General features: G+C 34.5%; 1 protein-coding gene across 12 annotated transcripts in view; it reads left to right on the forward strand.

The window, feature by feature from the left end:
- Positions 1-26,538, forward strand: part of TBC1D32 (TBC1 domain family member 32) — a 207,789-nt gene that overhangs the window by 161,082 nt on the left and 20,169 nt on the right. For 9 of the 12 annotated variants that reach the window (XR_014839920.1, XR_014839926.1, XM_085016280.1 and 6 more), the window contains 4 exons: positions 841-910; positions 2,654-2,769; positions 4,018-4,172; positions 11,419-11,559. Coding sequence is in view for 7 of the 12 variants with exons in the window: in XM_085016280.1 (XP_084872406.1) it covers positions 841-910; positions 2,654-2,769; positions 4,018-4,172; positions 11,419-11,559 (482 nt within the window). In the remaining 5 variants the exon portion in view is untranslated. Of the gene's footprint in view, positions 1-840; positions 911-2,653; positions 2,770-4,017; positions 4,173-11,418; positions 11,560-22,361; positions 22,495-26,538 lie in introns of all 12 variants that reach the window. The other 3 variants (XR_014839916.1, XR_014839921.1, XR_014839918.1) reach the window with 1 other exon arrangement.

Consider the following 26,538-nt stretch of genomic DNA (forward strand, 5'->3'; position numbering starts at 1 on the left):
GAAGTTCCCAGGCTAGGGGTCGAACTAGAGCTGCAGCTGCCAGCCTACGCCACAGCCACAGCCAAGCCAGGTCCTAGCCGCAACTGAGACCTATACCACAGCTCATGGTGATGCCAGATCCCCAACCCACTGAGCGATGCCAGGTATCAAGCCCACATCCTCATGGATACTAGTCAGGTTCGTTTCTGCTGTGCCACAATGGGAACTCTCTGTCTAGTGATCCTTTTGATTGTTCACTCTTAACTTGGTCATCCGGTGTTGTCAAAGATTAAACTTTCAGCCTCTCCTGTTGTTCTCTGCCCTGTACAACCTCTTCTTCATGTTTGTAAGGTGATAACAATTCTTATGTCACAAATAAAATTTGCCTGAGGGAAGAAATTTGTTTCCTCTGCCCTCATACATTGCCATACACTGTAGGCAGAATACTGCCAGTTATTCCTTCCTGTGACTCGTGTTTAAATCTTCAGGAAGAGAACAGCCATACTTGTCTATCTATATTTGTAATTCAAAACCTTATGTATGCAGTATTTGATGAAAATACAATATTCTAGACTGTTTTGGGTTAATTTGTGTTCTGAGAATCAAGTAGAAATAGATTGCTTTAAAATTATGATTTTTTTATTTAATATGCTTTTAATATTTTTATAGGAGAAAAGTTACTTTTTCCTGTTAATTTCTTGAAAAAATATAACTGACAGCTCTTAAAAAACAGATTCACCAATGTTTTCAAAATACACATTAAAATATGTAGAAATCTTGCTTTCATCAATTTTCAATTAAAATGTGATTGTTATGCAGACTTTTATACATGTTTATAACCCAATATTCTCTTGTTTTTAGCTACTGATGCAAATGTGAAGAACGAAAGTCTTTCATCTGTGCAGCAGCTGGGCGTTAAAATGACTGTTAGGTATATTACAAAGAAATAGCTCACTTGTGCATTTCTAGAATTTGTTTTATCTCTCTGATAGATGCTTAATAGTATTTAAGAGCCAACTATTTTATATACTTTAAATACAAACTTTATCATTCAGAAAATAATAATTTTTTGAGGCTATTATCTCATGATTAAATTACTCACAGGTAATCAGTTACAGTTTATTATTATTTCAGAGCCTAATTACAGTGTATTTAAGTCTCTTCGACTGTCAGGTTTTTTGCAAAAACAACATTGTAAAAATCAGCACATTGGTTGCACAGTTATACCATTTTCTAAAATATGATTAGTTTTTATTGTCAAATATTGTGAGTATGTATCATTATGAGTACAAAAGTACCTTAATGATAGATGCAGAACTAAAATGAATAAACCGATTATAGTAGTTTGAATTTTTAGTTCTCAAATTGTGGTTTTCAAAGGGAATGGACAAGCTGAACAGACTAAGAGTTATAAGGTCTAAGTCCTTGAACTCCCCCTTTTCTTATTAAATGGGGATCTTGACAGCTCCATTTTATCTCATTGGGTCATCTTCAGAATCAAGTGTGAAAAAGATAACATGTGAAAACTTTTAAAAAGACTGTTTTTATAAATTCATAGCATTTTAATAAAAACTATGATAGTAAATCTAGCTTGCCCACCCATATCACATAGAGCATGTAACTCAGTGATTATGTTTTGTGGCCCTATGCCTGCTTTTTATTTTGTCATGACCAATTTGTATCTGAAATGGAAATCCATTGAAAATATGAGCAAGCTAGTCACATATTTTTTAATTCAAGATAGTCTTATTGTTAAGAAATAAATGGAAAGTGATTTATAATGAAATGTTTGCATACTACTACAGTATGAGACATAGCTTTCACCTCTATATAGTCATTTTAGCTGTGACAGCTACAAATAGAAACAGATTTTATTTTTGTCATTCAAATATCACAGGAGTGTTGCCCTTGGCAAAGTGACTTTGCAAAGTGGTGAATAAGTCTTGATGAGGCTTCAAGCAAGGCAAAAGTATTATCTTTCCCTAATGTACACATAGTTACATTCAGAATATAATGAAAAACAGAAGACAAATGGTTTATGAGTTTATATGGAAAAGAATTAGTTTCAGATAATTATAAAAAGCTTTTTCATCTATGCAAATAACAGGCAGGGCATTTGCAAGTTGTTCTGAGCAGGACTGACTGTCCCATGTCTAACCTTCTAGCCCTCATTCCCCAAGTATCAGTAGTGTCCCGGACTCTATGACAATCAAAAAACACCCCTATACATTTCCACAATGGCCCCTTGGGGAAGTGCCACCCTTGTTTAGAACTATTGGACTAGGTGAAATCTAAAATTGCTTCTAGATTTAACATTGTGTCAATCTATCCTATCAACATTCCATGTTTTAGATTAAATTTGAGAAAAAAATGCCGTATTTTACTACTCATCTATATTATCTATGTTTTTGTTCTCTCATTACTGTTTCATTTTCCTTTGGAGTTATTGATATTAGATAAATACAGATAATTCCAATTTATCATAATTATCAAGTAGATATATTGAGTGTTAATCTTTCTAAGTGCTCTAACATAGTTATGCTAAAAGTAGAAATATGAAAACTTAAAACCTTGAGATCTCAAGAGAACTATCCTTTGATGAACTTTAAAAGATGAATTTGCCATCAGGCCCTGACATTTTTCCTTTTGTATGTTTTCTGGGTTTTTAATGCAGGTATGGCAAATTCCTCAAACTGTTAAAAGATGGTGCTGAAAGTGATCTTACCTTGGTTTTAAAACATTGTGAGAGGTTCCTGAAACAGCAGCAAGCTTGTGTGAAATCTTCTCTTCGTATCCTTTTTGAATGATTGACAGTACTTGAATTTTCTTCATTTATTTTTCAGAATTCTTTGATGGGATACTTTACAAAATGTAGATGTAAAATAGTACTTTAACTTATATTAGTGATTTATGTGTTAATATATCTTTGTAGTATTTTATTCTATATTTTAAATATATACTTCATTAGATTGAGTAGTACTTATTAAATTCAATTTTATTGAATCTTAAATTGAATAATTAAAGATTTTAAAATGTATCTTCCAGCATGTATAAGGAAATTTTAAAAATAGGTTTAGTATGACACAACCTAGAATAGATTTACAAGGAGATCCTGCTGAATAGCATTGAGAACTATGTCTAGATACTCATGTCGCAACAGAAGAAAGGGTGGGGGAAAAAACTGTAACTGCAATGTATACATGTAAGGATAACCTGACCCCCTTGCTGTACAGTGGGAAAAAAAAAAATAGGTTTAGTAAATCACGAAAATACTGTAGATTTGGTAAATCTAGGATAAGAATAAAACATCCATTTGTTTTAGCTGAATTGGTTATCTTTCAGAAATAGGGTTTGACTTGAAGAAAAATGTACATACATCATTTACAGTACAGAATTCTAAAAATATATTGTCTTTGGAGTTCACATCATGGCTCGGGGGAAATGAATCTGACCAGTATCCATGAGGACACAGATTCAATCCGTGGCCTTGCTCAGTGGGTTGAGGATCAGATGTTGCCGTGAGCTGTGGTGTGGGTTTCAGATAAGGCTCAGATCCCATGCAGCCGTGGCTATAGTGTAGGCCAGCAGCTACAGCTCCGATTAGACCCCTAGCCTGGGAACCTCCATGTGCTGCAGGTGCGTCCCTAAAAAGACACAAAATTTTTTTTAATAATAATATATCATCTTTTAAATACTTGATTATGCTAATAATTTGGCAGATAAACTAGAGAAAGAATGGTACTGTTGTGTTAATGACTTGAACAGTGTGTCTCCACAAACTAGTTTTTCCTTCAGTTACGGGTGCTTTTGGCTTCCACTAGACGTATCAGCAAATAGTAATTAAAATAATTTTTCTGTAAGTAATTTTTATTAGTAAAGTTTAATTTCACATTGATGGCTTATAAATTGATGATAAAATGAGGACTAAATATTACTAATACCTGTTTCCTAATAGAGATCCTGGTAAATGAATATTTACGAAATTCTTATATTTCACTGTGTAAAATGTTATAAAAGTTCCTTAACTGTGCTTTTGAGTCTGCCTGCAGGGAAGTTACACCGGCCATGACTGGTTTGTATCCTCCTTGTTCATGATAATGTTGGGGGACAAAGAGAAAACATTCCGATTTCTTCAGCAGTTCTCCAGGCTTCTGACTTCCGCTTTCCTTTGGTTACCAAGACTACATATTTCTGTAAGACTTTTTAAAATATATCTTACACTCCTATTTTTAAAGGTGTATTTTAAATTTTAAGGGAAATCCTATTTAAATTCATTGGGCTTTTATTTTATTTATAGAGTGCTCTATAATAATCTATATTTGTTTTCTACCTGAATGCTTTTTTGACTGATTCCTTTAGAAGATACAGATTTGGCATTTCTCACATAATGTTGTCTCACATAGTGGTAACCGAAGAAAGATTATATGTATAATAATGTATAATATTATGCATTATAATATAATGTATAATATTAATAATGTATAATAATAATGTATAATAGATACATTATTAAAATTTCAACTTAACAAGTAGTAAATAACAAAAGCGTTTCCATGTGTAAAAAGTATAGAATGAATTTTTTAATGATTTTTTTCCATTATAGTTGGTTTACAGTGATTTGTCAATTTCTACTGTACAGCAAAGTGACACAGTCACACACACATATATATATATATATACATTCTTTTTCTCACATTATCCTCCATCATGTTACATCAATCAAGTGACTAGACATAGTTACCTGTGCTGTACAGCAACTGTCATTGCTTATCCACTCCAAATGCAATAGTTTGCATTTATTAACCCCAGACTCCCAGTCCATCCCATTCCCTCCCCCTTGCCCTTGGTAACCACAAGTCTGTTCTCCAAGTCCATGAGTTTCTTTTCTGTGGAAAGGTTCATTTGTGCTATTTAGATTCCAGATATATGTGATATCATAATGAAAACTCATCATAGATTTCCCAAAAGTATGTGAAATTAGTGTGCTTTTCCTTTATGCAATACCTTTACAATTTCAACATATTATTTTTATATACTGTAATTGAACCAAAGATTATTTCAAATATTTTTATTGTTTTGTTAGAATGAATATTTTTATTGCTGCTTTGTTAGAATCTCTGGTTCAATTACACTATAAGAAAATAATATATTAAGTTGAAATTGTATCCATGTTGTGTATAAAGGAAAAGCACACTAATGTCATATACATTTGGGAAATCAATGATGAGTTTTTATCAAGGTATTATAGTGCGTTTTTGTTTTTTATTATTATCTTTTAAAACTTATGGCCATACCCACAGCATATGGAATTTCATGGACTGAATCTGAGCTGCAACTGTGACCTACGCCTCAGATGCGGCCACACTAGGTCTTTTAACCTACAGCACCAGGCCAGGGATTGAGCCTGCACTTCCACAGCCACCCAAGCCACTGCAGTCAGATTCCTAGCCCACTTTGTCACAACAGTGCATATTTACATGTGCATATTTAAAGTGCATATTTAAAGATTTTTCTAGCTCCACGAGAATTTGAGTTTAGTTAGAAGTGCATCCCTCAATTATTAATATTTCTGTATTTTATTTTACTTATTTACTTCATTTAAGATCTCCAGCTTGGGGAAACTGTCCCTTATAATAAGCCATGCTAATGCTTTCTTAAACTTTCTCCATGATATGTTTCAGTTGGACAAGAGAATCACATGGCACCCAAGGATAAGTTGTTAAGGGGACTGGAAAGTATATCACATTAAATGAAAGCATTTTTATATGCTTTTACAATATATATTTGTGATAAGGAAAGTAAAAGCAAAGCACCGAGTACATTAAATATAGAAATTTTATGATTTTATGCTTGAAATAGCTATGTGCAATTGCTGAATAAGCAATTCAGCTCTTGTACTTCATGTGAACTGGAGGAAAAAAAAATTTGTTCACGTGAATGGAGAGAAACACAAGGCAAAAGAGTATTAGCTTTTCTCCAATCAGTGGAACTCTTTTCTTTCTGTTAACCAAAATTTGAGCAATTCTTTAAATTGTATCTGGAGACTTAAAATATCTTAAAGATTTTTCACTCTTTCCATTTACAAATGTAAAGTTAATTCTTTAGATATTAAGTATGGATTTTAAGTCCAATCACACATTTTCATGTCCAGTATTTTAAAAATTATACCTGCATTCCACTAGTCTTAACTATTCTACTTTAGTGTTCAGATTATAGCACTGTCAGACATCACCAATGAACCGTTTTTAACCTTAATTTTTTAAAGGTGCATTTCTACTTGGACTCTATAAACCTTTTTTTCTAACACATTATTTTATTTTTAACGCAAGAGTGATGTGATCTAATTGCATTTCTTCCTGTAAAACTGAAATCAGGCAGGACTAGCAGCTTCGATTTTGTTAGATTTACCATTTTGATAGCATCATTTAATGTGGAATGTATATCTGTGAATTGAGTGGCATATTACCCAGGACTTTTAGGATGAACTCTGGATGTAAAGCCTTGACACTTTACAGATGTATCATCAGTGAAGTCTCATGCACTGCCTTCTATAGTATCATTTTTTTCTTTTCAAGTAAAAATATACCAAGTTTCATATTTTATTACCAGTAGTTTGTTTTACTGCTTCCTTATAAAATAAATAACATTCTGCTCAGATTCCTCTTCAGGAATTCTATCTAGAGCTGTAAGCTAAATGCAATTACTAATGTCTATGTAATCACCACTCCACAGTTTAAATGTTTTTGATTTAATAATCTTTTGGATTGGTGTTTTGGCTATGCCATTATATTTGTTAATGCATGTAATAATACTCTTAATATTTAAAAATTAGTCCTTTTCTATTTTGTTTGTTCATTGGTCTCAGACATTACACTTTCTATGAAGGCTGATAAAATAGGCAAATCTGCAGTTGCTACAAGACATGTTAACGACACTTCAACTTTAGCCATTAATAGCATGGGCTTGTCCACCATCTTTAGTACAATATCTCATTATTATAATCAACCTCAAAAAGCTTCAGTATATTCCCCTGCTCCCCAACCCCCACCTCATTACCCTGTTCTGTATCTCCCTTTTGTTCCATAGCTTGCATCAATTCCCAATATGCTCCTTAATTTATGTATTTATCTGTACACTTAAATGTAAGCTTTGTGCAGGCAGGGTTTTGTTCACTGATGTGTCCCAAACTGTCTCATCGTAATTATTCAGTAATAAATATGTGTTGAATGTATGAATTAATGTTTAAATAGAAATATGTAAAGGACAGTAGGCTCTTAGTACTTCAGAACATGTATTTAAGAAAGATCTTCTACATTCTTGAAAGTGTTGTAAACAGATTGCATCAAAAAGATTTAAAAATTTGACCTAGGATAAGCAATATTAGAAATAATGAAACATTAATTTGAAATTCTCAAAATTTTATAAACTATTATTTTAAGGTAAATGTAGTTTGAGAAATGTGTCCTTTCAGCTGTCGAGACCAGAGGAATCCTTTAATGTACTGATTGAATTAAATTATCTTTCAACTGTATTTGTTCTTAAGAAAATCCTTTCTGAATGATAAAATAATCATTCTTTATGGTATTTCATCAAGAATCAGAATTTGATAAATTAACATCAAAACTGTTAATAGAATGATAGATTAAGAGAGATCAAGAAATGAATTAGTTCCATAGAGGAATACCTAATCTCAAATAATAATTATAATGAAAGTAACAATTATACATGCCTTCTCTGTTAGTAAAAACATAAAAAATAACAAAATAAAAACTGAAGTATATTAATTCACATACAAAACTACATTGATAATTCAAAAGAACTAGTGTAGTTCAACAGGAAGGTATAATGGGACAGTTATTTTATATAGATACAATAAGAGTGTATGTGTATCTTACTCCTTAAAAAAAAAAACACAGGAAGTTTAGAGTTAAAATTTCTACTAGTGTTCAAATATTCATTTAGATTTAAATTTTGCAGCCATCAGTATATCATTGCTAACTTGTAACCCATTTGCAGGGTATTAACAATAGTCAGTCATATAACCAGTCACTTGGAAAGAGGGCAGGTGTCAAACCCCCTTTTCTTTCAGATCTTACTCATTTGTGACTTCAGATCTTACTCATTTGAAGATTCCATTTTTCCATGTTTTTTTTTCTGACAGAAATTATTCATGTTTTGTAGAATTATAGAATCAAAGTTTAAAAAGAATGTCTTCAACATTTTCTGCTTACCCCTCTGCATGATGCTCATGCTGCACAGATTCACTACAATGCTGACATAGAACATTGCCTGTTCTCTGCCCACAGATCCCCAGAGTAGAGGACTGAACTGCATTGATTGGATCAGTTTGGATTGGTTTAGAGAGTTTGCTTTTATAATAGTATCTTTCTATTTAATTTCTGTAACAATATAGAACTAGATTTTTCATAGTATCAGGAATAAAATGGCTCATCAGAGCTACCTATAGTAGAAGAAAAAAAATTAAAACTGCTTACTATGTTTCATTTCTTTAAGCACATATCTTTCATTTGTAATTATTAAAGCTTCATGTTATGCCATTTCTAGTATATCCCAAGCTGAAAGGTTTTTTGTTGTTTGTTTGGTTGTTTTGTTTGTTTTTTTGTTTGTTTTTGCAAGGGGGCAGCAGGTATGTTATATGGAAGTTCTCAGGCTAGGGGTTGAATCAGAGCTACAGCTGCAGTCCTGCAACACAGCCATAGCAATGCCAGATCCAAGCCTCATCTGTGACTTACACTGCAGCTTGTGGCAATGCTGGATCCTTAACCCACTGGGTGGGGCCAGGGATCGAGCCCATATTCTCATGGATACTAGTCGGGTTCGTTTCCACTGAGCTCTCAAAAGTTTTTACTTTTGAGACAGGAACTGTCAAAAGTTTTTACTGATAATTTTTCCCCCACAATTTTAGCCTGGTTTATATGTTACATGATCTATTAAATACTGTGATCTTATGTGTGTTCTGCTTAATCCTGAATTCTGAATTCTACTTAGTTACCTTTTTTTTAGGAGTTATCATCTTTTCTAAGAGTTGTGGCTAACCAAAACACATCAAAATACTAAACGTATAACAAACATAGTTTATTATTTGATGATTCAGAAGATTCTTTGTTGTATTCATACGGCTCAGAGCTGTCACTATTGATCTGGTTGTATGAACACCATTTACTATAAATTAAGAGTTCTGAAATGGCAGATAGACCAATTAATAAAGTTTTTATGATAAGTGAGTTTACTGTGATTAAAGTGTGCAATCATTGGTATTTTGTATTGTCATTCAGTCAATTTGTGGGGTAGCTACTCTTTGTAAGGCTTGCTGCTAGAAGCAGTGTTGGTTATCAAAATCTATGGCATAGTTTCTTCAACAGAGTATAATTTATAAGACTAGAAGAATTCTTGCCTTTGGGAATCCATTACATGATAAGGTTTTTTTCTTTGATAATGTAATTAGTCTGTTGTTTCCATCTCTATACAAACCTATCCTAAATATGTTGTTTTTAATGCAACTAAGAAAAGAATACTGAATCAGAATTATTTGTAATACATGCAGTTCTTACACTGCTATTATATATATTCATATTCAGAAAAGTATTACCTAAGTTTGCATTGAAAGTTGAAGTTTCATATATGTATAAGTTGATTTTGGGGGGCTCTTACACGTATTTATTAGATTCATTACTTCTTCACAAATAATCATTTGTGAAACATATTTTGTATTCCACAAAAGGAGATAAAGGATACTAATTCTCATTCAGTTTATATTATTATTTTTAACTACTTAACAGAAAGGTTCTTTTTTTTGCCCAGACATCCACCTGAAGTTGACTACAAGATGCTCATTTAATATGCTGTATATATCTTCAATCATCAGTATATAGAATTAATATTTTTTCATGTGCTCTGAGATATCTCCCTAAGAATCTATCATAAAATATATTTTTAACCTATATATGGCCACAAATATATATTACTACAATATAAAATGGTGAATCATCATTTATGATAAGCCAGTAGTAAATTGACTCACTGATATCAGAAATTTTTGTATATAATTCAAACCTAAATCCTTAAAAGCAGTTTAGCAATAAAGTTTATTTAAAAAAAATCCCCCTTATTTTAACTCTTATGTAATTGTTATATGTAAGTTTGACTTCCTTTTATTAAAAAAAAATTAAAAATATGAGTTACCCAATAAAGGTAAAAATGTAAAATGCCTTTCTCAAAGTATCTTAATTATGTATTCTTCACATCTAATTTGGTATCAATTTTTTGTTATGTCTATAGAAAATAATTGCTAGTCTAACAGGTTTTCTTGACACAGAATTACATCTTCAAATTTATTCTTTATTAAATTAAAGTTTATTGTGGTTAATGTTGGATTTACATTAACACTCATTAAAGCATTATTGAGTATTGATGGTGATAAATTGTATCCAAGAACTAAATTGAAAAAAACTGACTTTATGGAGAAATTGCTGAAAAATGCAAGTTTGTAAATATATGTAACTGTACATATATAATATATAGACATATAAATAGTATATAAAATATGTAAAATAAATATATATAGAGAGAAAGTGATAGGTATGTAGATAAATAGCCTGCATTCTTTGATGGGAATGTATTATGCATTTTTCCTCAGTTTTAGAGATGAATTTCATATGGACTTCCCAATTTCAGTTATTAATAACTCAGGTTTAGGTTTGGGTTAACATTAACTTAGACAAAGGAGATTAGGCAAATATCCTAAGAGCTGACAAACTAAACCTTTTTGATGTTTTAGAGTCATTTATTAAAGCCAAGGATTATATAAGCATATTGTAATACACTTAGTATTAAAATGTAAAGCACTTATTACTCATGTACTCATTCATTTCTTTTTTTTTTTTTTTTTGTCTTTTGTCTTTTTAGGGCCACACCTGCCGCATGTGGGTGTTCCCACGCTGGGGTCTAATCATAGCTGTTGCCACCAGCCTACACCAGAGCCATAGCAATGCCTAATACGAGCCGTGACTGCTGCCTACACTACAGCTCACAGCAACGCTGGATCCTCAACCCACTAAGCAAGGACAGGGATCAAACCTGCAACCTCATGGTTCCTATCCAGATTTGCCTCCACTGCGCCACGATGGGAACTCCATGTATTTATTCTTTTATGCAACACCTATTTCCATTATTCCATAAGGGATTGAATTTTTCAAAATTACAATGTGTTAATTTTATTCCTTATCTTGGAAAGAAGGTATATCACACTGCTTTTATTGAGATTTATTCTTTCTATAGTGTTTAACACTAATTTTTTAACTTACATAAAATTTGCAGTAATTTTGTTGTGCTACTGTATTTTGAAGCAAAGGATTTAGGTGATCTTGGTTTTAAATTAGCTGCATATTCATTAATTTTCAATATGTCTCTTTCATGCAGAGGTATCTGCCAATGGACACTATAGAATCTGGTATACATCCAGTATATTTTTGCAGCACTCACTACATTGAAATGCTACTGAAAGCGGAGGTACCACTTGTGTTTTCAGCTTTTCACATGTCTGGATTTGCGCCATCACAGGTAATCCATAGGAAAGTGTTTCCTAAACTCCAAGATCTCGGTGTCTTTTTTTTTTTTTTTTTTTTTTTTTAGGTAGGGGGGGGTTCTTGTTAGGGCCGCATCCATGGCATATGGAGGTTCTCAGGCTAGGGGTCCAATCAGAGCTGTAGCTACCAGCCTACTCCACAGCCACAGCAACGCCAGATCTTAATCCTCTGAGCAAGGCCAGGGATCGAACCTGTGTCCTCATGGATACTGGTTGTGTTCGTAAACCACTGAGCCATGACGGGAACTTCAAGATCTCCATGTCTTTAAAGAAAATTACATTACCAACAAATACAGAAATATGTTTAAATGAATAGTATCATTTTTGTAAGTAGTCATACCTCTGTATGTGTTTACATCTTTAAACTGGCTTCCCCCCACCCACAGATCTATTAGATTGCTTTATGGTAGATCCCTAACATTCACAGATTTTGAGTTCTGTTTCAGCTATTCAAGATACAGACATTCTGAAAGTCTATGACATGTAGGCTTTTCTAAATATATATAATTGAAATATAGTTGATTTACAGTGTTGTGCCAAGTTCTCCTATAGAGCATAGTGACCCGGTCATACACACATATATGTATGTATACACATTTTTTTTCTCATTCTGTCTCCCATCATGTTCTATCCCAAGAGATCACATACAGTTCCCTGTGCTGTACAGTAGGACATCATTGCTTATCCACTGTAAATGTAGTAGTTTTCATCTACCAACCCCAAACTCCCCATCCTTCCCACTCCCTCTCCCTTGGCAACCACAAGTGTGTTCTCTATGTCTGTGAGTCTGTTTTTGCTTTGTAGATAGCTTTATTTGTGCCATATTTTAGATTCACATATAAGTGATATCATATGGTATCTTTCTCTTTCTGACTTCACTTAATATAAGATCTCTAGTTGCATCCATGTTGCTGCAAATGCCATTATTTTGTTCTTTTTATGGCCAAGTAGTATTCCATTGTCTAAATGTACTGCATCTTCTTAATCCATTCATCTGTTGATGGACATTTGGGTTGTTTCCTCATCTTGGCTATTGTGAATAGTGCTGCTGTGAACATACGGCCTTTTTTAATGGAGATGATAATATCTCTTTCATAAGGATTCTGTAAGGATTACGTGGGGCAACTGAGGGTAAGAATTCTTTTTTTTTTTCTTTTTTTTTTTTAATAGTTATTTCCCCAATACATTTTTTTTCTACCATACAGGGGAGGGAGTGGGGTGGTTGGGGAGCTTGGGGTTAATAGAATGTGTACATGTATGTGTAACTGAGGGTAAGAATTCTTATCAACACTGAGTTTCTGGTATGTGAGATAACTGTGTCTTAGCTAAAAAAGCCCAGCTCTCTGTTTCTGCTGATGGGATCTGGGAAGGTTTAATGATTTTTGAGGGCCTGGAATTGTGTATGTGGTCATATGCATTAGCCACAGATGCCTCCCTCCTGTGCATAATTGGTTCTTTGGTAGTAGAGTGTGGATTATTTCTTCATTATGTTACAATCAGCCTAAAATTTAATATTTTAGAGCTTAAACATTTTTCTATTTTTAGAATTAAATCCTTGGGTCAGACTCCCAGAAGGTAGAAATACTTAATCAAAAAGATATTAACACTTTTAAGGCTCTTGGTTCATATTATCAAATTGCCTTCATTTTTATTCTAACAGAAATGAGGGGATTATCTCTTCTTCAGGAATGTATTTGGCCTTGTCAAGACTAACTGCAAAATTAATAGGTGCAAGTTTCTCTTTTTAAAATTTTTGAAAAACTCTATGAAGCATTAGATATAGCCATCTATGTAGAGAGCTATCATTAAATTTTTTTAAACCGTATTTCTCAAACTTAAATATTCATGGCATTCATTGGAAAATCTTGTTCAAATGCAGATTTTGATTCAACATACCTGGATGTGGCATGAGGGTCTGCATTTCTAGCAGGCTCCCAGTGATATGGAATGCTACTGATCTACAAACCGTAGGTTATCAGCAAGATTTTAAACCATTCTAAAATTAATTTTTAATCACTGTATGCAATACATCATAAAATATTTTTTAAAAATAATTTTTTGTGATTTTTGAGGGTTTTTTTGAACATTAGGTTGATACCATCGCCTTTTTTTTTTTTTTTTTTTTTTTTTGTCTTTTTGCTATTTCTTGGGCCGCTCCCGCGGCATATGGAGGTTCCCAGGCTAGGGGTCTAATCGGAGCTGTAGCCACTGGCCTATGCCAGAGCCACAGCAACGCGGGATCCAAGCCGCGTCTGCAACCTACACCACAGCTCACGGCAACGCCGGATTGTTAACCCACTGAGCAAAGGCAGGGACCGAACCCGCAACCTCATGGTTCCTAGTCGGATTCGTTAACCACTGCGCCACGACGGGAACTCCTCTTTTTTCCTTTTTAGGGCTGCACCCATGGCATATGGAAGTTCCCAGGTTAGGGATCGAATCAGAGCTACAGCTTCCAGCCTATGCCACAGGCACAGCAACACAGGATCCAAGCCATGTCTGCGACCTACACCACAGCTCAAGGGAATGCCAGATCCTTAACGCACTGAGCAAGGCCAGGGATTGAATACTCATCCTCATGGATACTAGTCAGATTTGTTTCCACTGAGCCATGCAGGGAACTCCTCCATTGCTTTTTTTAACTAGTTGGATCTTTTTGTTAATTGCTCACTTGTCTTAGTGTTTCCTATTGACTTGTAAATATTCTCTAAAGTAATCTCCTGCTATCCAGATCTCTTCAATTCTTGAGCAATAAATATTTACTTACTTTTGTAGTTTATTAACTGTTTACTAATATTTACTATTGCATTTTTATTTATTTGTTATTTTATAACTTTTTTTTTTGTCTTTTTGCTATAGCTTTGTATTGTATCTTCACATGGTCTAAGAATAAGCCTTTTATTTATACTTCCTTACTCTCTCCTAAAAATATTAGTTATGTCTTTCTATTAGTTCCATAATGTTCACTTTAAGGTGATTTTTCCTAGTTCAGAGTGGTCATTTGAATCTGAAATTTAAAATACTATGTTAAACTATAAATTACTTTGAAAAAAAATTGTGTCCTCACTGTATTTGACCTTCAGCTCTGGATGCCAGGGAGTGCACTTTCCCCGAAGGAGAGGGACAGCGTCAGCAAATGCACGCAGAGACAGCCTCTTTGTCCCTTCTTTCAGGGTGCTGGATTGCTCAAATTTTATTGGCATAAGTGGTTGATTATATAGACAGTTTCTAACTACAGATTACATCATAGTGTTAAAAGTACATTGGTTAACTTTAGATTTTGTTTTTTGATCACATGGTACAACAACAATACGTCATGTTTTAAGATCTTTAACTAAACTTAATGAGTACAATTCAAGGGCCTGTAGGTACAATACATCATGTGGAAATGAGGAGACTCAGTACAAATCATCTCATGGCCAGCCAATTTTTACAGTTTTTACAAGAGGTCACAGACACAAGAATTTGGCATTCACAAATCTTGTTTTTTAGACTAGTGTTTATCTTTAAAGCATTATGGAAGGGAGACAGTATAAGAAAATATAAATCAACTTAAGTAGCTATCACTTAGAAATCAAGGGCAAAATTCATAGCTACATTTCTTTGGATCAAGAATAATATATGTCTAACTTCTATGAACCTCATTAAAATGCTAACTCTAAAGTTTACTATATAACTAGTTAGTAGATAAACACCATGTTTTAATTAAGTTGGATTTGAATAGGGGAAAGTCCTTCAGGATGAAATTCTTATTGTTGTTGTAATTTTGTTAAATCACAAATTACCACAGGAAAATAAGAATAATAAGCAAATAATCAGGAAAGACTGAGGAAAACTGAATAGCAAGTGAATAACAGAAAAGACTAAGTCATCCATGGAACAATCCCCACTCAAAATGCAGAATGGAAATTGTTTCCTGGAAAATTCAGTTCCCCACCAATCTCAGTGGGCGAGCCTTGTCTTCCGGGGCCTGCCCTCGGAATTGTGCCGTTCAGACAGGCCCCTTTGCCTGATTAGAAGCTTGCCCTCAGAACTGCTCCATTCAGGCAAGCTCCCTTCCTCAGCTCCTTGTATCTTCTCGGCACCTGCAACGTAGGAAGTTTTGCCATTTATTCTCTTTATATTTTACTAATGTTGTATAGCTTTATATATATATAGGTGCAGTACATTTCTTATTACAGGTATTTTTTTTGTCTTTTTAGGGCCACACTTGTGGCATATGGAGGTTCCCAGGCTAGGAGTCGAGTTCCCAGCTAGTAGGCCCTTGGCCTACACCACAACTGCATCAACATGGGATCCCCAAGCTTCATCTGTGACCTGCACCACAGCTCAAGCAATGCAGATCCTTAACCCAGTGAATGAGGCCAGGGATCGAACCTGTGTCCTCATGGGTTCTAGTTAGATTTGTTTTGTTTCCTCTGAGCCATGATGGGAACTCCATAGATATTTTTAGTTACTTTAGCTCAAAATCTCTGTTTCACTTTTATTATTTTCTCTTTATTATTAATGATTAGTAAAGTTGTTAGCTTTTTTAACACCAATTCAGTTATGCTTTTTTTCTAGATTTGTGTTTACTTTTTTAGTCCAACCTCCTAATGTACTGTATTTCTGCTTCATTCTTTCTTAATTATGTAATTTTTTACTAAGCATAATAACCTCTAGGTCTGTCCATGTTGTCCCAAATAGCAAAATTCTTTTTTATGGCTGAATGATGTTCCATTATATGTATATATATACCGCATCATCTTTATCCAGTTTATCTGTTGATGGGCACTTATGTTGCTTCCATATCTTGGCCGTTATAAATAATGCTGAATATGGATATTGAGAGGCATAAAAAATGAGTCAAAGGCAGACTCACAATTATAGAAAATAATCTAGTGGTTACCAGAGGGTGGACAGGGAAGGGTAGAGAGGCAAAATAGGTGTAGAGGATTAAAAGGTGCACATTACTAGGTATGAAGGTAATAAATTACATGGATATAATATGTAGCATTGGAAATATAACCAATATTGTGTAATAACTTTGTATGGAGTATAGTCTATAAAAATGTCAAATTACTGTGTTAGACACCTGCAGCTAATATTATAAGTCAGCTATACTTCAATAAAAATATTTTTGTAATATTTTCCAGAATAATTCAAATAATAGCAACTTACTTGTTTTAGACTTGAATAACTATTGGGAGATCATCCAGCATTTCCCCATTAAGTAGTAACTATTTATTGGGAGACTTACACCCTATCATGCTATGGAAGAATTTCTCTAGTCTGTGTAAGGTACTGAATTTTATTTCCTTTCTTTTAATCAAGTGAGAATGTTGAATTTTATCAAGTTCCTTTATGGTTAAGATTATCTTGATTTTTGGAGCTTATTTGACTGATTTATATAACATGGCGATAGTTTTCTTTTTCATAGTAAAATATCCTTTTTTGTTTGTTTGTTCTACTGGATATCTTTTCCTTTTGACTAGACAGTAGAGTTCTTGACATTATATGGTATGTGCTTCTATACTTAATTTGAAAGAGCCCTTATGTCATTTATCACATTTACTTGCTTCAGGTTGCTCTGCCTCTTGAAATTTAAATTTCCTCAAGTTTAATAAAAAGTTTAAACATAGCAAAGAAATTGCATGTAATGGAAAGGATTACTCTTCCTCAGCCAATTCTAACTTACTGTGAATGTACCTAAAACACTTTTGAATCACAAAATACCTAATTCTGCTTGGAAGTAGTTACTTAATGTTTACTATAAACTCAATAATCCATTTTTCCTATTTTTTTTTTTTAAAATTCAAGCCAGGGAGCAGTATATTCATGAAAGTTCCTTTTGCCATTCTACTCTTGATTATGTATCTTGAATACAGTTTGTATTGTCTAATATCGCCAATCATTTATTAGTTGCCAACGTATGTCCTTTAAAAATGAACTACCAAAAAATACAGAAAAACTTGCAATACATGAGCCCCACCCTATCAATCTGATACCTCTTTATCATTTTGACACCTCTTTAGCAATTTAATATGTTTATCAATTTGAAACTGCATACATGAAGCAGAATTACCTAATAAAGACTATTGCATTATTCCTGAGTAGTAATGTTATTAGGTTTTTTTAATTATCTAATGTAAAAAATGCCTTTTTAATGTCTCCATATGTGAGCTAATCATTCCGTATATTAAAAAGTACATATCATTGCTTTGTTGATATTATTTGCCATTTTATTGCGAATTATAAAATACGAAAACAACTTTTAAATAACTAGGTGTATGTAGTTAAGTAACTATTTGGATAAAAAATTTGTATTTCAAAGCTTGTTCATTTTGATCTCATTAGGAGCAGTGCTTTTTGAAGTTGAGTATTTATAGACACTAAGGGATTGGTTGATTAATGAATTCGTGGGCAGATTGCTGAATAATACATACAGATCTCTAGAGTAAAAATAATCTCAACTAGAATACAGAAAATTATGTAGTTAAATGTAAGTGTAGTTAGAAGTATTTATTGGTTGATTAGAGTTTGAGTAACTGAGATTGGAAAGAAAATTGAAATTCAAATATATATATTTATAAATTAAAAGAAAAATCTTCTAATTAACTTTTTGACCAATTTTGTTCTTTGATAAAAAAATCTTTATTATATTTAACAATTTTGCTAGCTTAAGAAGTATCCAATATTTTTAAAGCCTTTTGTAATTCCTTGGGGTCGTCATTCTGCATGTCATTGATTGTTGGCAAGTGGGCTACTTTGAGTACTCTTCTAAGTATACTCTAGAAACCTCTTGGTTCTTCTCATTGCTCTTTGTCTCCTCTCCACCCCCCACCCCACCATGAAAGCAGGATTAAAGAAAACTATTATGTTTTCTGATATAGTGCTTTTGGAAAATGCACACAAATGAAAAGCAACATGTCAAGACTGAGATTGTCTCCTGTTCAGAGTCACATTCATATGTGTTCATGTTCCCAAGCTTTCCCCCTCCTCATGTTGCTGATGTTGCTTATTTAAAATGATACCTTCAGGAGTTCCTGTCGTGGTGCAGTGGTTAATGAATCCAGCTAGGAACCATGAGGTTGCGGGTTCGATCCCTGCCCTTGCTCAGTGGGTTAACGATCCGGCGTTGCCCTGAGCTGTGGTGTAGGTTGCAGACACTGCTCGGATCCCGCGTTGCTGTGGCTCTGACGTAGGCTGGCCGCTACAGCTCCGATTAGACCCCTAGCCTGGGAACCTCCATATGCCACGGGAGTGGCCCAAGAAATGGCAAAAAGACAAAAATAAATAAATAAAATAAAATAAATAAAATGATACCTTCAGAGAAATGTCTGTTTAGGTCTTCTGCCCACTTTTTGACTGGGTTGTTTGGTTTTTGTTGTTGTTGAGTTGTATGAGTCCTTTGTATATTTTGGAGATTAGGCCCATGTCAGTTGCAACATTTCCAGAGATTTTGTCCCATTCTGTGGGTTGTCTCTTAGTTTTTTTAATGATTTTTTTTTTTTTGGCTGTGCAAAAGCTTTTAAGTTTATATCCCATTGGTTTATTTTTGTTATTATTGTCATTATTCTAGGAGGTGAACCAAACAAGATGTTGCTGTAATTTACATCAAAGAACTTTCTGCCTGCCCTGTGTTTTCCTCAAGTTTTATGATATCTGCCCTTACATTTACTTCTTTAATCCATGTTGAGTTTATTTTTGTGTATGGTGTTTATTTTTTGTATATGGAGAATGTGCTTATTTCATTCCTTTACATGTAGCAGTCCAGTTTTCCCAGCACCACTATTGAAGAGACTATCTTTCCTCCACTATAGGTTCTTGCCTCCTTTGTCATAAATTAGTTGGCTCTAGGTGCCTGGGTTTATTTCTGGGCTTTTTACTCTGTTCCACTGATCTATGTGTCTGTTTTTGTGCCAGTAACATACTCTTTTCATAACTGTAGCTTTATAGTACAATCTGAAGTCAGGGAGTGTGATTTCTGTTTTTGTTTTTCAATATTTTTTTGGCTATTTGGGGTCTTCTATGTTTCCATACAAATTTTAAAATACTTTGTTCTAGTTCTGTGAAGAATGTCATTGGTAATATGATAGTAATTGCATTGAATCTGTAGATTGCCTTGGGTAGTATAGTCATTTTGACAATGTTGATTCTTCCAGTCCAGGGTCATGGTATATCTTTCCATTTGTTTGTGTCATCTTTGATTTCTTTCATCAGTGTCTTAAAGTTTTCAGAATACAGGTCTTTTGTCTCTTTAGGTAGGTTTTTTCCTAGTTTTTTAAAATCTTTTTGAATGTGATGGTAAATGGGATGTCATCTGCAAACAGTGATAGTTTTACTTCTTCTTTTCCATTTAGATTCCTTTCATTTATTTTTCTTCTCTGATTTCCATGCCTAGGACATCCAAAACTGTGTTGAATAACAGTGGTGTGAAAATAGACATTCCTGTCTTGTTCCTGATCTTAGTGGAAATGCTTTCATTTTTTTCACCATTAAGAATGATCTTAGCTGTGGGTTTGTCATATATGGCTTTTATTATGTTGAGGTAGGTCCCTCTATGCCTACTTTCTGGAGGGTTTTTATCAGAAATGAGTTCTGAATTTTGTCAAAAGCTTTTTCTGCATCTATTGAGAACCTTATATGGTTTTTACTTTGCAGTTTGTTTTTTGTTGTTGTTTGTTTTTTGTTTGTTGTTTGTTTGTTTTGCTTTTTATTGCACCTGCAGCATATGGAGGTTCCCAGGCTAGGGGTCTAATCTGAGCTACAGCTGCTGGCCTATGCAACAGCTCCAGCAACACAGGCTCTGAGCTGCGTCAGTGACCTTCACCATGGCTCACAGCAATGCCAGATCCTTAACCCACTGAGCGAGGCCAGGGATTAAACCCACAACCTCATGGTTCCTAGTCGGATTTGTTACTGTTGCACCACAATGGGAACTCCACTTTTCAGTTCATTGTTGTGATGTATTGATTTTTAGATGTTTTTAAGATTGATTTTAGAATGCTTGCATCTCTGAGATAAATCCCACTTGTCATGGTGCATGATCCTTTTACTATATAGTTGGATTTGTTTCACTAATATTTTATTGAGGATTTTTGCATCTATGTTGATCAGTCATATTGGCCTATAATTTTCTTTTGTTGTGATATCTTTGGTTTTGGTGTCAGGTTGATTTGCCTCATAGAATGAGTTTTGGAGTGATCCCTCCTCTGCAATTTTTTTGGAAGATTTTCAGAAGGCTAGGTGTTAACTCTTCTCTGAATGTTGGATAGATTTGGCCTGTGAAGCCATCAAGTCCTGGACTTTCGTTTTTTTGGAAAAATTTGAATCGCATTTTCAATTTCAGTACTTGTGATTGGTGTATTCATATCTTCCATTTCTTCCTGGTTCAGTCATAGTAGGTTATACCTTTGTAAGAATCTTTCCATTTCTTCTAGGTTATCCATTTTATTAGCATATAGTTTCTTATAGTAGTCTTTTAGAATCCTTTGTATTTCTGCAGTGTCAGTTGTACCTTTTTTCATTTCTGATTTTATCGATTTGAACCCTCTCCTTTTTTTCTTGATGAGTCTGGCTAAAGGTTTATCAATTTTGTTGATCATTTCAAAGAACCAACTTTTGGTTTCATTGATCTTCTCTATTGTTTTCTTTGTCTCTGGGTCATTAATTTCTACTCTAATCTTTATGATTTCTTTCCCTCTACTAATTTTGGGCTTTGTCTGTTTTTCCTTTTCTAGATGTCTTAGGTGTAAGGTTAGATTGTTTGAGATTTTTTTCTTGTTTCCTGAGATAAGTAAGATTATATTGCTGTGAATTTCCATCTCAGGACTGTCAGAACTGCTTTCTTTTTTATAATTTTTATTTTTTCCATTACAGCTGGTTTGCTGTGTTCTGTCAATTTTATATTGTACAGCATGGTGACCCAGTTACACATACATGTATACATTCTTTTTTTCTGACATTATCATGCTTCATCATAAGTGACCAGACATAGTTCTCAGTCCTACACAGCAGGATCTCATTGCTAATCCATTCCAAAAGCAATAGTTTGCATCTATTAACCCCAAGCTCCCCATCCATCCCACTCCCTCCCCTTCCCCCTTGGCAACCACAAGTCTATTCTACAAGTCCATGATTTTCTTTTTTGTGGAAAGGATCATTTGTGCTGTATATTAGATTGCAGATATAAGTGATATCATATGGTATTTGTCTTTCTCTTTCTGACGTAACTTCACTCAGTATGAGAGTCTCTAGTTCCATCCATGTTGCTGCAAATATGTTTTTATAGCATATAAAATAGTTAATAGTATCAAAAGACTGAAAATGATGCGAATGTCTTAAATACAGGATGGCTGACTAAATATGGTTTATCCACAGTACAGCACTATGCAGTTGTAAAAATAAGTGAGAAGTATCCCTATATATTTCCATGGAGTGATATACAGGATTTTGTGTTAAATGAGAAAAAGAGCCAAAAAAAAAAAAAAAAAAAAAAAGAGCGCTTAGTATGTTACTATTTATATAGGAAAGGGTAGGGATATATATACATGTACAAATCTGCTTGTATTAAAAACATGAAAGAATGTACCATATTTTTTTAAACTATTTACTTATAGGAATAGGGAATGAATGAGCTGAAGAGTTAATGAATATACTTTATCTTTGTAGTCATTTAAATAGTTTATATAACAATATGAATATGTATAGTTAATGAATATAACAGTACCCACTTGATGGTATAACCTTAAAAGGGGCACTTTTTTTTTTTTCTTTTTTTTGACCACACCCACAGGAAATGGAAGTTCCTGGATCAGGGATTGAATCTGAGCTGCACCTGCAACCTGTACCACAGCTGAGGCAACACTAAATCCTTAACCCACTGCACAAGGCCAGGGATTGAACACATGCCTTTGCAGAGACCCGAGGTACTGCCAACTGGCTTTGGATCCTTAATCCACCGTGTCACAGCAGGAACTCCAAGAGGCACTGAAAAAAAGAAAATTTTTTTTTTTTAGACAAAGGAGAAAAAAATAGCTTTACTGCTTTGTCAGGCAAAGGAGGCCACAGCAGGTAATGCCTAAATACTCTGGCCTCCTTTGGGAGGGAATAGGTAATTTCATAGTTTCAGAGTGGAAAATAGGGTTACAGGTAAGAATCAGGGTAGATGCAAGTTTAGTGACCCCAGGCCTGGTTCTGATGGTCCTCCTTCTTTCTGGTATGAAGAATGCTTCATGAAGTAGTTAACATCTTCCATTTATTGGCAAAATTTTTTAACGGTTTTTTAAAATTGAAGTATATTTGGAGTTCCCGTCGTGACTCAGTGGTTAATGAATCCGACTAGGAACCATGAGGTTGTAGGTTTGATCCCTGGCCTTGCTCAGTGGGTTATGGATCCGGCATTGCCATGAGCTGTGGTATAGGTTGCAGACGCGGCTGGGATCCTGTGTCACTGTGGCTCTGCCGTAGGCTGGCAGCTGCAGCTCCGATTAGACCCCTAGCCTGGGAACCTCTATATGCCACAGGAGCGGCCCAAGAAATGGCAAAAAAAAAAAAAAAAATTGGAGTATATTTATAATGTTGTGTTAGCTCTAGATATAAGCAAAGTGGATCTGTTTTATACGTGTGTGTGTGTATGTATTCTTTTGCTCATTCTTTTCCATTTAGGTATTACAAGATATTGAGTTTAGTTCCCTGTGCTGTATTATAGGTCTTTGTTGTTTATCTGTTTTATGTATAGTAGTGTGTATATGTTAGTCCCAGCCTCCTAATTCATCCCTTCTACCTTTCCCCTTTAGTAACCATGAGTTTGTTTTCTGTGTCCTGTTTTGTAAATAAGATCATTTGTAGCATTGTTTTAAATTCCACATGTGTTATCATATGATGTTTGTCTTTTACGTCTAATTTCACTTAGTATGAAAATCTCTAGGTCCATCCATGTTACTGAAAATAACATTTCATCCTTTTTATGGCTGAGTAATGCACCATTGTGTATATATGCCACATCTTTTTTATCTGTTCCTCTGTCAGTGAACATTTATGTTGCCTCCATACCTTCACTATTGTAAATATTGCTGCTATATTGGGTTGCGTGTGTGTTTTCTAATTAGAATTTTCTCTGGCTATATGCCAGGGAGTGGAAATGCAAATTCATATGGTTACTCTATTTTTAGGTTTTGATTTTTGTTTTTGTTTTGTCTTTTTAGGGCCGTACCTGAGGCATATGGAGGTTCCCAGGCTAGGAGTTGAATTGGAGCTGTAGCCGCTGGCCTACGCCATAGCCACACCAGTTCTGAGCTGCATCTGTGACCTATGCCACAGCTCACAGCAATGCCAGATCCTTAACCCACTTAGCAAGGCCAGGAGGTGAACCTGCGTTCTCATGGATACTAGTCAGATTCGTTTCTGCTGAGCCATGACAGGAACTCCCTATTTTTAGTTTTTTTAAGAAACTTTCATACTGTTTTCCCATAGTGGCTGCACTAATTTACATTCTTACATTCTTACCAGCTGTGTAGGAGGGTTCCTTTTGCTCTACACACTGAGGCCCTTTAAAACACAGTAATTTGATTGTATATGCCAAGTGATATGTTGTCTGAAAGACAAAACAGCAAAAAATACTTACTGTTTTAAGTAATCATACTACTTGTAGTGGTTTTGGCCTTATTATTCTGGATCATTTTTGTCTTGCGTGATAAATGAAAAATTAGTGCCATTGTTAACTCCGTGATTCAGTATATTTCATATGATTTCAGTTATATGTGGAATCTTAAAAGGATACAAATGAACTTATTTGCAGAGCAGAAACAGACTCACAAACTTTGAAAAACTTGTGATTACAAAGGGGACAGGTGCAGGGAGAGAGGGGTAGACTGGGGGTTTGGGATGGGAATGTCCTAAAATTAAGTTGCGGTGATGGTTGTACAACTATAAATATAATAAAATTTATTTTGGAAAATAAGGCATACACAGATATAATCTATAGCAACATATGATGTACTCTACCTAAAATTTTTAAAGAAGGAAACCTATAGAGGAACATAGACTTAAGAAACATATTAACCAAACAAAATTTTTAAGCTGTGATGCGTCTGGTTCATGTACTGCTTTCATCCTTTTATGTATATTTGGGATAATTCCATAATCAAAATATTAAAGAAGAAATTCATCATATCTATTTGGACGCATACTATCTCCTTTGCCCTTTTGGAATCTGAGACTGTCAGATGATTTGCAGACCATTGCTTTGTATAAAGGTAAAGAAGTTATTTGCTTAAGGGTGAAAAACTGACTCATTGTTCAGCATTCTTCCAGGGAAAGAATGTTTTATAATTCCATTACAGTTCAATAATTCGGGACTATTTTGCACATGTAAAAGCAATAGCAGATATAATTCCTGCCAAGTGAAGAAGGTCATATATTTAAAAAGGTATGTCTCATCTTTCAGTGTGAGTCACATGAGAGTAGGAGCCAAGACTTTTGTTCACTTAAAAATTATTATACTTGTTGTAGATTGGGTATATAAGTATTTGTTAAATGAATAATAAACACTTGTACATTTGTTATGGAACATTTGTAACATTTACATAGCACTTGATGTATTTTCAAAGCTCTTTCAGTTATCTCTCATTTTCATAAGTTTTTTAAGGAACATTTATTTCTTAAAAGTTAACATGTGCATAATAGGAAACTGAAAAACACAAATAGGAAGCAGAAAACAAAGTCATCAATAATCAAGTGGTTTACATTTTGAGGTGTCGTCCTAGGTCTCGTCTCTGTATCTACAGAATGGAGCATCCATTTTTTATGTAATTGAGACCATATAGTTATGTGTCCTGATTTTTCACACATCGTGAATATTTACCATTTCAGAGTCCCAAAGCTATATGAGTATTTTGTTTTGATAACCAAGAATACACTACACCAGTCTGGAAGGAATAAAAAATGTAATCCTGCCTTTCTTGGTGGAAAAAAATTTCATAAAGGACAAAAATAGCAACAGGCCTTAAGATAAAGATATTATTAGTTATGATTAAAATACTACATTCCCTTAATGTTCAATTAAAAATGACTCATGGAGTTCCCGTCATGGCGCAGTGGTTAACGAATCCAACTAGGAACCATGAGGTTGCGGGTTCGGTCCCTGCCCTTGCTCAGTGGGTTAACGATCCGGCGTTGCCGTGAGCTGTGGTGTAGGTTGCAGGCGCGGCTCGGATCCCGCGTTGCTGTGGCTCTGGCATAGGCCAACGGCTACAGCTCCGATTCGACCCCTAGCCTGGGAACCTCCATATGCCGCGGGAGCGGCCCAAGAAATAGCTAAAAAGACAAAAAAAAAAAAAAAAAAAAAAAAAAAGACTCATAAAGCAACAGAGTATACAAAGTATAATGCTTCTAAGAGGATACGTTTTCCGATATAAACTATTAAAATAATAGCAAGGAGGTATGTTTCCACCAAAACTTAACAGTATATTCCTATAGAAAAGCCAAAAGATGCACACACATCAGTGGTTATCATCAAAACATGAGTAGGAACAGAGGGAGTTCCCGTCATGGGGCAGTGGAAATGAATATGACTAGCATCCATGAGGATTCAGGTTCGATCCCTGGCCTCACTCAGTGGGTTAAGGATCCAGCGTTGCCATGAGCTGTGGTGTAGGTTGCAGACGCATCTTGGATCTGGCGTTGCTGTGGCTGTGGAGTAGGCCAGCAGCTATAGCTCCCATTTGATCCCTACCCTGGGAACCTCTATATGCCAGGGGTGCGGCCCTAAAAAGACAAAAAATACATATATATATATATATATGAATAGGAACACATTCACATGCATTCTCACCGTTATACTTCTGCCCTTCTGCTGCGAACCTAATGAACAAGTCCTGACTTGTTTTTGAGACCATTTAACAATTCCATCTCCAAGGTGCTGCTTTTATATCAGTTATAACAGATTTTTACAAGTCAATTAATTCACTAGC

Source organism: Sus scrofa, chromosome 1 (genome assembly GCF_054392235.1).
Source record: "Sus scrofa isolate SSC_HxYL_T2T_F1_AM1 chromosome 1, Sscrofa_HxYL_maternal_Yorkshire_Landrace_v2.0, whole genome shotgun sequence".
NCBI classification, from domain to species: domain Eukaryota; kingdom Metazoa; phylum Chordata; class Mammalia; order Artiodactyla; family Suidae; genus Sus; species Sus scrofa.